General features: G+C 40.7%; 1 protein-coding gene across 1 annotated transcript; it reads right to left on the bottom strand.

Annotated features, from left to right (window-relative positions):
• Positions 1-1,243: 1,243 nt before the first annotated feature.
• LOC145410813 (ras-related protein Rab-33B-like) lies at positions 1,244-13,688 on the bottom strand. Its single transcript, XM_080280932.1, has 6 exons — positions 13,575-13,688; positions 9,695-9,833; positions 7,415-7,508; positions 6,198-6,317; positions 4,749-4,898; positions 1,244-1,901 (listed from the first exon to the last, which is right to left on the bottom strand). The coding sequence occupies exons 2-6, from the start codon at positions 9,817-9,819 to the stop codon at positions 1,695-1,697; spliced, it is 696 nt and encodes a 231-aa protein (XP_080137058.1). The 5' UTR covers positions 9,820-9,833; positions 13,575-13,688; the 3' UTR covers positions 1,244-1,694.
• Positions 13,689-14,380: the final 692 nt, after the last annotated feature.

The raw sequence follows: 14,380 nt of genomic DNA, 5'->3' as shown, positions 1-14,380 counted from the left end.
TGTTGAGTGATGGTGTTAATGCTATAAGTGCAAACCAGTGTAACAAATTTTAAAGGGGTGGGGATCCTAAAATTTTTAAGGCTTTGACAGAAACGTGAGACCTGGTCAGTGAAGTAACAATAAATCATGCCTACCGAGCGTCTGTGCACCCCTCGGTCTGACACAGCTTTTAGTGTTGCTGACAGCAACGCAAGAAGTGGTAGTGGCTGCAAGAAGGCTGACAGGCAGAGAGTTGGTGATGACATAAGAAATCTTGGAGATGAGAAATCAGGTACAGGCAGAGCTGGTGACTCAAGGGGTTGTGGTGGAATGACTTTTTTCTGAACAAAACTGACAATATACGGCCACCACTTCCCTGGAAAAGTGAATGTGATAAGTCCAACAGTTTCAGTGGTATGAACACACTTCTGTCTGGAAAAGTTTTTCTGCAAAGACTCATGTATGAAAGTGTGAACAAATCTTGACTATCACTCACTTCCTCATCCCACCACACCAGTCCCCTCCAGCAGTAACTCATAAGCAAGCTAGTGATAGTGATGATGACGATGATGCAGTGTCAGTGGTGTCTGTAGCTTTATTTAAAGGATTTAAGTTAAGAGATAGAGCTGCAGCAGCAGACAGATGAGGAATAGCAAGAAAACCCTGCCAGGGGACAGGGGCCTCTACCCAACCTTGGGTCCACCCTCATAGCATGCCAGTATACTGCCACACTACAAGTCTGTGTGTTTTTAAATTGTGTTTATCACTGTTTGGTACATTTAAGGCCAGACCGAGGTGGTTTGGGCAGGCTTGAGGGGGGAGGGGTCATTAGAAGAATGACTCTTGGGAGTGTGTTGACCATAGGCAATTTTTCCCACAGACTGTCATTCATAACATGGTTTTCCATAATGATGTTATAACTGAGCTTAATGTAAAAGTTAATTACCATATTTTACCAGCAAAAATAAATTATTATTATTGTTAATTACCGAAATGCTTTATATTCACTGTCACTTAAAATATTCTGTCAACCACATCACTAGCACTAGCTAGTATCATCCTCATTAAGAAATTTCTGAAGGTACTGTAATATCTAGTGAAGAAATTGTTCCTATAATCAAGCAAAATTATCCACTTATATACCCATAAGCTTATTTCCCTTAAATAGACTAGGCTAAGAAACCTTCTCATTTCCATGGTTGCACTTGGATATTTTATTCTGGCTATCCAAAACAGTTTTTCAGTTGAGAGACTGTTTAGCCTTGTAAGGGTTAATCAAGACAAATTCCAACCCTATGACTATGATTTCCTTTAAGCTGAACAAAATAATCTTGTGGTAGCCTAAGTAAAGTAACCTTGTGTGTTTAAAGATAGCAAAGATGGGTTTATAAGAAAGTCCCTTAAGAAATATTTCAGCTATATGTTAATTAAAATTCCCTCAGCTCAACAAAATCAGTTTGTAGTAACCTGCGTTGTTGTTGTTGTGCGACCCCAGTCTGTCTGATCGAGCAGACCCATCAACTGCACACAAGCAACCACCCTTGCAGGGCAAGCCTATGTAGTGAGGCTGACAACATCACCCCGTTATTTGGCAATATGGTTACCATCCTGCTTTATGTACGGTTTCCTGAGTAAAACAACAATGTATTAATGTATCCATAGAAGACAAAGGGTCAAGAAACATATACACATGAGCTAATCTCATTCGTTCGTCATCAGCAGTAACATGTGCCTTCTGTCTCCTGCTCGGTGGTCTCACGGCTGACGGAGAGTATCGGGGCACGGTGTAGGTCCTGCGTGGGAAACTGCTGGGGGCTGGGTGTCATCATGGGCTTGCTGGCCTTCAATTTGTGGGCCAGGGTCATGAATATCGCCTCCACATGATCACAGTCACTGTCATCCTTGGCAGAGGTTTCAAACAGCTGTAATAATGTGCTTCAATTACAATTCATATATGGGATTTAAAATGTACTGAACAGCTGTTTCCAATGTTACTCTCCTTGAGAATTAAAGGAAACTGATGTTCAGGATAAACAAACATCTCAACTCTTCAGCTCAAATGGTTTTGAGTTGAGAATAAATGTAGAAAAGAGAAAAGTGATGGTAATCGAGAGAGCAGGTGGCTCCCAGTGTGAGGTTACAGTGAATGGAGAGAGACCGGAATTAGTGAGAGAGTTCATATACCTGGGTACAATGATATATGAGAGAGGAAAATGTGCAAAAGAAGTGGAAAGTAGAGTGACACAAGGAAGGAAAGTAGCTGGTGGTATGAAGGCCTTGATAAGAAACAGAGGCTTGAGTGTTGCTGCTGCATGAAGCTTACATGAAGGCGTGTTCGTACCTACTTAAACACATGAATGTGAGACTATGGTGTGCCATGAAAATGAAAAGTCAAGAGTGAAAGCAGCGGAGAAGGGACTGCTGAGGAATGTATTTGGAGTACAGAGAGTGGGTAGGATATGAAATAATGTGGTTCATGAAAGATGCAATGTGAGGAAGTCTGTGGACACCAGAAAACGAAGAGCGTGTACTGAGATGGTATGGTCATGTGGAGAGAATGGATAACAATAGAGTGGTGAAAAAGATATATCTGAGCGAATTTGATGGAGGGGGGAGGCGAGGTAGGCCAAGGAGAAGGTGGAAGGATATGGTGGATGAGTGTGTGAGGAAAAGAGTATGGAAGTTGGTCAGGTGAGGAGACTGACAAGAGACCGATCTGGCTGGATGAATGTTGTAAGAAGAAGTGCTTGAGCAGGGATTTGGCATCCCTTTTTAACATGACAGTGTTCAGACTGACTCTTGGAGAAGCTACAGAATGTGGTGAAAGTTTTTGGCGTATCTGATACAGCCAGGATTCCAGGGGCTTGAATGATGAGTAAATGGAAGCATGGCCCATTAGACTGGGCAAACTTGGGCTGTCTGGGCATTGCTACTCCTCACCCTGCCCTAGGGTGGGAATGGAGGTCCAGATGATGATGATGATGATGATATATAATCTGCTACTGACCCCTGTGCGGTGTAATATTTCCTTATGCCTTAGCTCCACAAATGTGTTCAGTCTGGAATTAGGCATAAAAATTACGTTGAAATAATTTTTATAATCAAAGTGACGCCAACCCTCACCTGAAGGCACCAGTGTACTGGAATTGGCTATGTTGCTGCTACTGAATTACTAAGAGATGGAAGCATTACCAAAACAGTTACTAGAAATAGCTGGGGAAAAAGCAAATCAAAGCCCTAATGCTATCATAGTGCACAATAAAATAAATCAGTTCTACAGTATCCAGCAACCAAACCTAAGTACATACTAAAACAACTTCTTTTTCATGACTCAACTGCAAGCTTTCATCCCATCCCACTCCAGCTTTCTTACATAAGATGCGCGAGTATCAGCATGGGCAAAAGCTTGCCTGTTATTCCACTATATCTACTTTACACCTAAGATATGTCTGTTACCTTCCTCCCTGATACTCATATCAGAGAGAATCATCTTTATGAACAGAGAAACATATCAAAGCTTCTCTCAGTTTAGGAATATTTTTCATTTGAGGGATGCAAGAAGCAAGAGAGGTGAAATATTGTACCATACCATATTAATAAGGTGACCAGAGTCCCGCTTTTTTTACGTCTGTCCCGCTTTATTAATTGTGACTAAAATGTCCTGCTTTTTTAACATTTTATCTTAAATGTCCCACTTGTAGAAAATTACTATTACATTACATATTACATGACTTTCTTCTAAGAAATTATGATGAATTTGTAAAATTATGCATAATACAAACCAAATGGAATACTCAGTTGTTAATATAAACTCGATAATACTCGCTAACTAGTAACTTTGGTCGGCCCACTGACCGTATCATACGGTATGTTCGTTGGAGACACTGGTGTTTGATTAGCAGCCTCAGGGTGAGGTGCGGGCTGCAGCGCAGCAGCAGTCACTGTCACTCGCCTAAGTCACTGTATGTATGTATGTGTCTATACAGTCACTACTCGTTTTATGATGGGATTCTGTCAGTTCACACCCTAACGTATAACAATTTTATCGTAAATCAGGAGTTTGAAACACATTATAAAAGGGGGGTTACGTCAACTCAGCATCCCAAAGTCACCTACCCATGACTGAAATAAAAATGACAACCCACCTTAATCACTTCCTGTGTCGGTCCAAGTCGTCTCCAAGACCAAAACAAACACTATCACACCAATGCAGGCGGCCTTACTCACGTACAGTAAATCATTGGAACAACACAACAATCACACTTGCGTAACGTTGGCCTGGTGCTACACAATGTATAGGCCTACTGTAGCACAATGCTTGACTGAGAGGTGACGATAGCAAAGGGGGGGAGGGGTGCACACATGAACAAGTGGAAAAGACAGGGCTTTGAAGGGATGGCAGGACCGGAACTGAACCAAAACAATGCTCTGCATGCTGGGGCCGTGAACTTGCCTAAGACAAGTAACTGTCGCCTTGCGTGTGCCTGGTGCTTCGTATGAAATTTTCTGAGGGCAATATCGTTATAGTGGGAAATTCATCGGAAATTGGATTTTGGGGTGGAACTTTTCTGTTATCGTTGTAGTGAATTATCGTATACCAAATCAACATAAAACGAGTAGTGACTATATACAGTATATATATATATATATATATATATAAACACACATACACACACACACACAACGGTGTCCCACTTTTAGCTCCAATAAATCTGGTCACCTTACGTATTTAGCAAACTTTTTTCCACGTGTACATTACCACTCCTTACAGGCATTGAGTGAAGATCAGCAAATCTTTGAGCAACATTGGTGGGAACACTAAGCTCTCCTTTACAGTCACACTTATTTCCCACTAGTATTCTTGGTATGTTGTTCCCAAGCATGTGCTGGTTACACTCCTCTATCCACGATGGCAAGGACTGAAACCAAACCAAAACAGTGTTAGAGGAAAAAAAAAAAAATGGTGATAAAGGAGCTAAACATCATTCTAAAATATAAATACAGTCAAGCCACAGCAAGTCGGACACGCATAACTCGGATCCCCGTATAGGTGAGACAAGGGGGTCACTAAGTGGGCATCTGAAAACTTCGAAGCTGTGCCGCCCCCATTCAAAAATCCCACCCCACCACTTCCACGGTGGAGTTTAACTGGCGTCAAACTCTCACTGTTTACACTGTGAGCAGTCACGCAGTCACGTGTGTAATACTAAGCCCTGCTACTGTACTCTTGTGTTGCAGTATTTTCCTGTGATTTTGCCAGGATTTACCCAGCCAACTATGTCATCTCATGGTGTTTCAAAGTCTCGGAGTCGTTAGGGAGGTGATGGAAAATGGAAATTAGTGTCACTGGTCATTGCACTGAAAGTATATACTGTATAATGTTAAGAGACATCATAGTTTTCATATATTGTACTTTGGTGTGCCTTAATACTTGTATGCATGAAAATGTGATGATTTATGCGGATTTAGAGCACAAGCCCGTGTTGGTCGGACAATTGCATAACTCGGACCGAGTTACCCCCAATTAGTCCGAGTTACTGAGGCTTGACTGTACAATACAGGGTACTGTATTTTAAAACCAGTACATTACAGTAAACGATCTGATGTATGTACACATTAGTCTGATAAATGCTGTAAAATTACTGTATTTGTATATGCAAACACATACCTGTACTGAATTACTATGATATACAAACAGCTTAATGTGATCACTTTTCAGCAATGTAAACACTATACAGTACTTGTTACCTGGGTTGCCTCTTTAGCAATTTTATAGCAAGATCCAAAGATACATACATACATAGTTTATATCTATCTATCTATATGTACTGTATACTGTATATAGCAACAGTTGGTGTATTTACAGGTATACAAAATTTTAACATTGCTTACCAGTCTGATAGAAATTTTTTCGCTGAAAGACTTTCTAACACCATTTTTGAACAAGTTCAGGGACCTCTGTGAATCTGTTTTTGGCAATAATTAGCCTCTTCATTTATGTTATGGCTCCAGACTCATTTAAACATGAACCTGGTGGACTGTCAGCTGAAGCTACCCTGCTTCTGCATTCCTTCATTCTCCTTTCAGAGGATATGGAGGTAGCCAAAGGATGTTTGAACAATCAAGCAGCAGAGGTGCCCCATTTTATCAGTTCTACCACAAGATGGCAGCCCTGTCTAGCACCCTCTTTAGTATAAACCACAAGTATAGTATTGTACCTGGAATGAAGGCATCCTGGTGACATCGTAGACAAAGACAACAGCATTAACATTGCGGTAGTAGTGCTGCACCATGGATCTCCTGAAACGCTCCTGGCCCGCTGTGTCCCATAGCTGCAGCTGCAAACACACATTCAGAAATGTACACCCATTTCCACCACACTGTATTGCACTAGCATTATCATCATGCCTGTTTCCCACAACAACATAACTGGAGGCATCAAGAAATGGATGTGGGAAAGTGCAAGTAACCACCAAGGCATAGGGTTAGTGTTTTAAATCTGGAGACATGAGGAACAATCTTGAAATTATGTGTGCCATGGGATTAGGTTAATGTTTGTACCTGAAAATGTAAGGAACATTCTAGGAATTACCATAAGTGTTATGACGTAGGATTAGGTTAATGTTTATATCTGATGTGAGGAACATTCTGGAGATTTTGGCATGTCTTTTGCTTACTTTCTCACTTACCTTAGGATTAGTACTTGTCATTATTGTTATTGTGTATTATTAATTTATGTGCATTACTGCATGAGAAAATGTGAGTTCTTTACTAGAACATTCTGGTGTGCAATAGTAGGAAGTGCCAGGGAGGAGGTATATTATGCAACTCTCCTTGTTAAGAATCAGTCAGCCAAGTGTAACGGACATGGGAATGTGCGTGTGGTGGCTAGTGAGGGTGCGGAAGTTCAGTTTGGTTCAGGCGATGTGTGAGTTCAATTTAGTTGGTGAACCAGTGATTGACAGAGTGAGTTGTGTGCGCGGCAGTTCAGTTTTTCGTTGATGAACAGTCAGTGAGGCAGTGACAGAGTTACTAAGCCAGGCAGTGTAAGTAATGAGTGGAAAGTGTAGTCAATTAGCCTTTAAGTGTATAGCTAATGAATGGATGGTGGGCCAGCAGTAGTGAGTGAAGGAAAGAATTAATGTGGGAGAGAAAAATCAGTGTTTTGCAGGAAAACTTCAGCTGTGCTTCGAAAGGATCTGAAGTGCTCATCTGTCTTTGATTAACTCTCTAACCTGTCTACTTGTCATTCTAGACATCTCAACAAAACACTAAGGTTGTAACAATATACTGTACTATGATGGTGGAATTATTAAGAACTGAATATAGCAGCAAACATTAAAGAGCAGCTTACAAGCACTGACTATCATTTTATTCCTGATTTGCACAAGAATGGTTGGTCACTACCTTGTACTGGACTATGCTGAAGACTCACCATAATTTCTTCTTGGTCAATCTTTATTCTCCTTTCTCTAAAATCCACTCCAATTGTGGCTTCAGTTCTGTCTGGAAAGTGACCTCCACAGAACCTACAAGAAGAAAATAAATGTCACTTCAACCCCTCCTTCACTCCCCAATACATTTATCATTATTCATTTATTATCCAGTCTCTTACTGCCCCAAAAGCCATCAGCAGACTATGATTTATTTATTTCTTAATGATCACATGGTTGTTCAATATGTATATGGATGAGGTGATGAAAGAAGTAAAAACACAAGTAATGCAGAGAGGGATGGCATTGCTAATGAATGGAATATCTCAAAACTAGTTGTATGCTGATGTTGCAATGCTACCTCCAAATGGCTCAATTGGTAGAGAGGTGGCCTGCAGTCCCACCGGACCCAGGTTCGAATCCCGGCTGATGCAGGGAACAGTTTAAGGATTTGAATTTCATTAAAATCAGGCTTTACTGATCTACCAGAAGACCCGCCGACATGTCGTAAAAATACCCCCGCTAATACCAACACACCAGTCCTGTATGAGACAGCCCTAGCATGTATTCAATATGGACGGTGGGGGTTAGCGCCGAAGTGGTGACATGTAGAGGTGTATGGTATGTAGGAGGACTGCTGGGCCTTGGTAGCAGGCTGTGAAGCCTATGCCCAGAGTCGGACACATAAAAAAAAAAAAAAAAAAAAAAAAAAAAAATACTGTACCAGGCAAGAGCTTAGTGGACTAGGCCTACTGCAGAGTTTTGTAGATGTCTGTAAGCATCGTGCATTGAGAGTAAATGTAGAAAACAGTAAAATGATGGTACAGTAATCAAGAGAGAAGGTGACTCCCAGTGTGATGTTAAAGTGAATGGAGAGAGAATGGAATTGGTAAGAGAGTTCAAATACCTGGGTACAGAGATAGAAAAGAGAGGAAAATATGCAAAAGAAGTGGAAGGTAGAGTGACACACAGAAGGAAAGTAACTGGTGCTACAAAGGCCTAGATAAGAAGCAGAAGTTTGAGTGTTGCAGCTGCACAAGGCTTACATGAAGGAGTGTTAGTGCCAACTTTAACACATGGATGTGAGACTATGGTGTGTCATGAAAATGAAAAAGTCAGGGGTAAGAGCAATGGAGATGGGACTGCTGAGGAATGTACATGGTGTATAGAAAGTGGACAGGGTACAAGATGATGTGATTCGAGAAAGATGCTGGGTGAGGAAGTCTGAGGATACCAGAATCGAAGAATGTACTCAGATGGTATGGTCATGTGGAGAGAATGGATAACAATAGAGTGGTGAAAAAGGTATATCTGAACGAATTTGAAGGAGGGAGGCGAGGTAGACCAAGGAGAAAGTGGAGGGATATGTTGGATGAGTGTGTGAGGAAGAGAGGTATGGAAGTCAGTGAGGCTAGGAGACTGACAAGAGATCAAGCTGGCTAGATGAATGTTGTGAGATGAAGTGCATGATCAGGGATTTGGCACCCCTTTTTAACATGACAGCGTTCGGATTGATTCTATCAGATATCGTTTATGTGAAGCTACAGAATGTGGTGAAAGTTTTTGGCGTATCAAATACAGCCAGGATTCCGGGGGTTTGAATGATGAATGAATGGAAGCATGGCCTATTGGACTAGGTTAACTTGGTCTGCCTGGATGTTGCTACTCCTCACCCTGCCCTAGGGTGGGAAAGAAGGTCCGGATGATGACGATGATGATCACACAAAGCACAACTGAATGCTCATAACTCAATATACTCTATAGCAATACAGTTTCACCTTAATAGTTTTACAGTGCGTGGAATACTGGGGTGATGTAGAGCCAACTAAGGTGCCCCAGTTAACTGGGTGGAGAGACAAATGCGGTATCTGTCCAGGTACCAAGCCTCCACACACTTCCTCACACCTCACCACAATGAGGCACGGTCCACTACAAGGGAACACTGGTTCACTGCACGGGCCGCTATTGCAGGGGCGATCACTCACCTGTAGTTGATGGGTCCACTCAACCAGATGGACTAAGGTTGATCCTCAGTTATTGCTACTGTGTACTGTAGCTATACAGGTCCAGAGAGATATCGGGAGTTGTCAAAGATAACCTCCTCAAGTATTTAAATATAGATATACTTGCTCCTGTGATACCTACAATAATAACTGGTACAAGCATAACCAGAGCATCCATCCCTTCCAAAGCTTGGGATTGAGGAATGGTTGGTTTGAGGGATTATGACAATGCATGAGGGTGCTAGCAAACAAATGTTATTGGGCATATGAATACTATACCTGAAAGTTAGGCATGTTTTCCCAACGCTGCTGTCGCCAATGACAATGATCTTGAAAATTTTCTGCTTGCGGTCCCTCAGCAGTGCACTGCTCTTGGCAAATGTCTGAGTTTTTGAGGTACTCATCTTGCATCTGGACCCTGAAGAAGTCAAAAGCTGTCAATGTAATCATGAAACGTTCATCACTATAATTACGAAGTAGCTATAATTAGCAAAAGCATAATATAATGTACAACTGGAGACTTACAGAAATGCATAAAGAGTATGAAGAGGTGCCTGTGATTTTTCAGAAAAGATACAGCAAAACTGCCACCACAGCAGCTGATAAGGTATGAAAGAAGACATCACCTTAAAAGATATATACTGTATACTGCACTGTATGCTGAGGTGATAAGTGGTTGCTTAAGTACCATAGTGGTATTAGAGGTAGACTCCAAGACAATGCTGATTTCATGTGTGCAGTGTGTCAGGGAGACAATGTGGAGACTGTCAGGCATGAAAGGACTGATTTTGCTGTGAGTCTCCTGAGTGTGTGGAAGAGTTTTGTTCTTGGAAGAGGTGCCTGTGATGTTTTAGAAAAGATACAGCAAAACTGCCACTGCAGCAGCTAATAAGGTGTGAAAGAAGAAATAACCTTAAAAGACATATACCACATATACTGCACTGTATGCTGAGGTAATAAGTGGTTGCATAAGAGAAGTACCATAGTGGTATTAAAGGTAGACTCCAAGACAATGCTGATTTCATGTGTGCAGTGTGTCAGGGAGACAATGTGGAGACTGTCAGGCATGAAAGGACTGATCTTGCTGATGTGTTCGGAGTGTGTGGAAGAGTTTTGTTCTTGGGAGACATGTTATGTACTGGAGTAATGATAATGATTAGGTGGATGTGCAGTGCATCTGCATTCAAGGCCTAGGAGGGCTAGGTTTATGATGGAAGAGTTGAGAGGACTGATGAGACTGGAGTGTATTGGTGTTGTGGTGAGGATGGGTAGATTTAGCTGGTTTGGGCATGTGGAGAGGATAGGGGATGACAACCTGGTGCAGACAGTGAGAAGTGTGAATGCTGTGGGTAGGGCTGTGAAAGGCAGATCAACAAAGACCTGGGACGAGGACATAGAGTGTGACCTCAGGATAAGGGACTTAACAGGGAGGCTGCCAGAGATCATGCAACACAGACAGCTGCCACCAGGTGATCAAGGCCGACGCATGCAAGCATGTTGGAGCCTTTATAAACGAAATGTATTGGTACTGTATATGTACGGTATATTGTATCTGTGTATCCTTATTTTTTTTTCTGTCCCTAAAAATCACATACACATTAATAAATGGCCAGAAACTCTTATTAAAATACAATAATTAAAGAAAAAAAAAAAAAAAGACATTACTGTTGGCAGTGGGCTAGTACCCAATCTGATGACCAGAACTGGTGCCGGCTGTTGGATGGCCACGCAGATACAGGGCTATTTAGCCATCTGACATCAACAGAGCCACTTCAAAATTATTTTGGCAAACATTAGGTGAGATTATTCAGCTTATAAGTAGTTTGGGGTCTTCCGGGGACAAAAAGCACTGTACCAAAAATGCTCAGTAAACATAGGTCTCAGTACAGTAGTAAGGTTACCAAATGTATACTGTACCATACAAGGCAGTACCAGAATCACTGTACAGTGAATTCTCAACAATTCAGCATACTTCAGCCAAGCCTTACATCGAATAAAGCAAAATGCCAGACATTGCATAATACCTCCCATCGACTCAACACTGCGTCGAACTGGATATTGTGTTACTGTCTGTCTTTACTCTCTATCCTAATAATTTTCTCATGAGTAAAAGATGAAAACTAAGCAAAAATTAAACAATGTAATGATACGGTACAGCAATGTAGTGTCAGCTGACTACTGCTTACGAGCTGGTTGATATGGTATGCCTCAATGTTGGATATTGCATAGAACCATTGGTTACATCCCGTTTCAACACCGGATATTGAATAAATTTCGCCGGATATTGCTTCAATAGAGCTGAGCCAGCAGCACCAGCTATTGTGACAATGGATAATTGAGGGGTTGCTATACCCGGTACTGTATATCAAAACACTCGACACTTTGGTGTTAAGTATGATTCATGACATGTACCGGTACATAATTTTAAACATTTTAGGATGATTCTAACTTGTCCTGGTGTACTGGATATGCAGAATTATATACCAAACAGTTTAGAATAGGAGTTCCCAGCCACCTGCCTACATGCCAAATACATCTCCAGGGTTAAGGTACTGTATCTGGCTGGAGATACAGATACAGTTAATGTACAGGTTCTAAAGCACATGTGCTAACTGGTTTTCATTACTTCCTGACATTCTCAAAGGTTATAATAATACAGGTAATAATAATGATAATAAAATAATAATAATAAATAATAAGTTTATTCAGAATGGCATATACAATCAGAATGGTATATACATTAAAACACTGAACAAGTGTTTACCAGCCACTTAAACATACGGAGCAAACCTGATTTCCAAACTTGATCAAGAATAGGAAGAGAGTTTGAAGTTTTGGAGAAATATAGTGGTATGTATGTGTGTGTCTGTGCCATTTTGTATGATTTTAACAAGGCCTGCTCAATAAATAGTATGCAGTGGCAAAGGAAAAATGGTACGTGGTGGCAACCATCATCCACTCACTTCATGTACCAGTAGTGCTGACTACTTCTTCCTTCACCTATGTCATTTATTTTTTGTGTCTGCCCTCCTCTCTTCCTATTTCTCCCATCTCTCCTGTCACTGTATTGAGCTTCTTTCCTTTTCAGGTGGCACTATACTGAGTGACAAACCTAATGGTTTCCTGTAGACCAGGAAACCATATAACCAACCCACATGTGTTCCCTGTGTGTCAACAAGTGGTTTGGCAGAGGATTAGAGCCCCTCCCTGTAAAACAACTACCGGTAAGTCAAAATCAAATGGCCACCCCTTATGGGATTATGGTGTCTGGCTATAGACAGATACTGATGAGAGAAATTCATGACCTGTTTTCCTTTCTGAGGTTTAACTATTATTTTCCCACTTCGAAAAATCAGGATTATAATCCCAATGGGACAGTTCTGACATGACTAAAATAATAGAACACCTGCCCAATAACCTAAAGGGGAAAAAAAAAAAAAAGTGCCAGATCAGGGTGATTTCTAATACAAATATACACTTTATTTGAGGCAGTAGAAGCATCTTACCAAATCAGTTCTTCTTCCAGGTAGTCTCTTATATTTTCCTGATTAGTTTGGGGAGGTAAATAAACATTTCATGTGAAGTTTGTTTCCCCTGCTGTTTATAACTATTCCCGCTGTCAGTTTGATTTTTCAAGCATAATGGTGGAAGGGAATTTCCTCACGGAAGTGTTTAATTAAACCTAACCTAACCTAGCTTAACTGTACCTAATTTAATCTAACCTAACCTAACCCAGCCCAATCTAACCTAACCCAACCTAACCTTCAGCTGAGAAGTTGGGAAACGAAATCCAAATTGAATAAGATTCTTCCATTATGAAATTATGCCGCAAGCAAACAACCGTAGGTAAGTGATGATAAAAATGGGAAATTTTCCAGCAGGAAAAGGTAATTTACCACCCAGAAAACAGTCTCAAGAATACCGAAAACAAACTGGTGGAATATGAATTGAATTCGTATGGTCATTCTACTCTCAAATAAAGTGTATGTTTACAGAAAGTAGTTTGATAATTAGAATTAATAGTTGACCATTACTGCTGTATACTTGTGTACTGTCAAGGTTGCCAAAATGCAACAGTTAAACGCTTTCTTTGCAGTTGTCAAGGCAAAATATCAGCTGTCATTGCTTTCGTGAAATGAGAAAACTTCTCATACCTCACCTGAATGGGACAAATGACTAATCCCCTTTCCTGTTAGCGCTGTCAGTATGCATGGCAATGGTCTCCGGTGTACTCCCTAGAGCGTACAAATATAAAGCATAGGGTGCACAGAATAATTATCAAAATGACAACCAACTGACGTGGTTGCACAAAACAACTTCAGCTTCGACTGATGTCGATTCGGTTCGCTTGTAATTAAAATTTCGGCATAAAACTCGACATCAAACAGTTTTATGGAATCATGTGCAATAATAGATAGTAATATAATACAGTCAAAGGATACGTATTTGCCAAATGAGCACACGTCTCCTTCAGCAAAGTTATACAGTCAGTAGTTAGTCGCAACAGAGAGAGCGGTTTTGTAAAATAAAGTAACAATTTCTGGGTGGTCGATTAAGTAACTTATTCGTTTGTTTTCAGGAAGGAGATAGGAGAGTCCGGGAGTGCTAATAAATCTATCCATAATACTCTGTCATCTTGTTTGTGAGTTTTGCAGATAATGTTGTCATATATACAGATTTATCTGTTGATTTACATATTGTAAGGTCTGTTTACATGCTTTATGTACCCTGTCTGCAGGAAACTGGGAAAACATGTAGAGACGTCATTACTTGACATAACGTTCGAACCATAGAAAATTACATCTACAGCAGTTGCTATCATTGAGCTACTACCTACATTTTTAAAATCTATTGAAATTAATTATAATTTTTTGCTTCGTCAAATAAGTATACAAAAGAATTTTTCTTCATCATTGAACGTAAAGATCGCCATTATTGTTTACATGACGTCACTTCCTTAACGTC

This window comes from Coenobita brevimanus, chromosome 86 (genome assembly GCF_032717465.1).
Source record: "Coenobita brevimanus isolate Jiangsu-jjx chromosome 86, ASM3271746v2, whole genome shotgun sequence".
Lineage (NCBI taxonomy): Eukaryota > Metazoa > Arthropoda > Malacostraca > Decapoda > Coenobitidae > Coenobita > Coenobita brevimanus.
The sequence above is the reverse complement of the archived record's forward strand: the minus strand, read 5'-3'. Positions and strand labels throughout refer to the sequence as shown.

Coding starts and splice junctions, on each gene's coding strand:
- LOC145410813 (XM_080280932.1), bottom strand. CDS start 9,819: ATGAGTACCTCAAAAACTCAGACATTTGCCAAGAGCAGTGCACTGCTG. Junction 6,318..7,414: donor TTGACCAAGAAGAAATTATG/GTGAGTCTTCAG, acceptor GTGTGTTTGCAG/CTGCAGCTATGGGACACAGC. Junction 1,902..4,748: donor CTGATCTTCACTCAATGCCT/GTAAGGAGTGGT, acceptor ACATTATTACAG/CTGTTTGAAACCTCTGCCAA.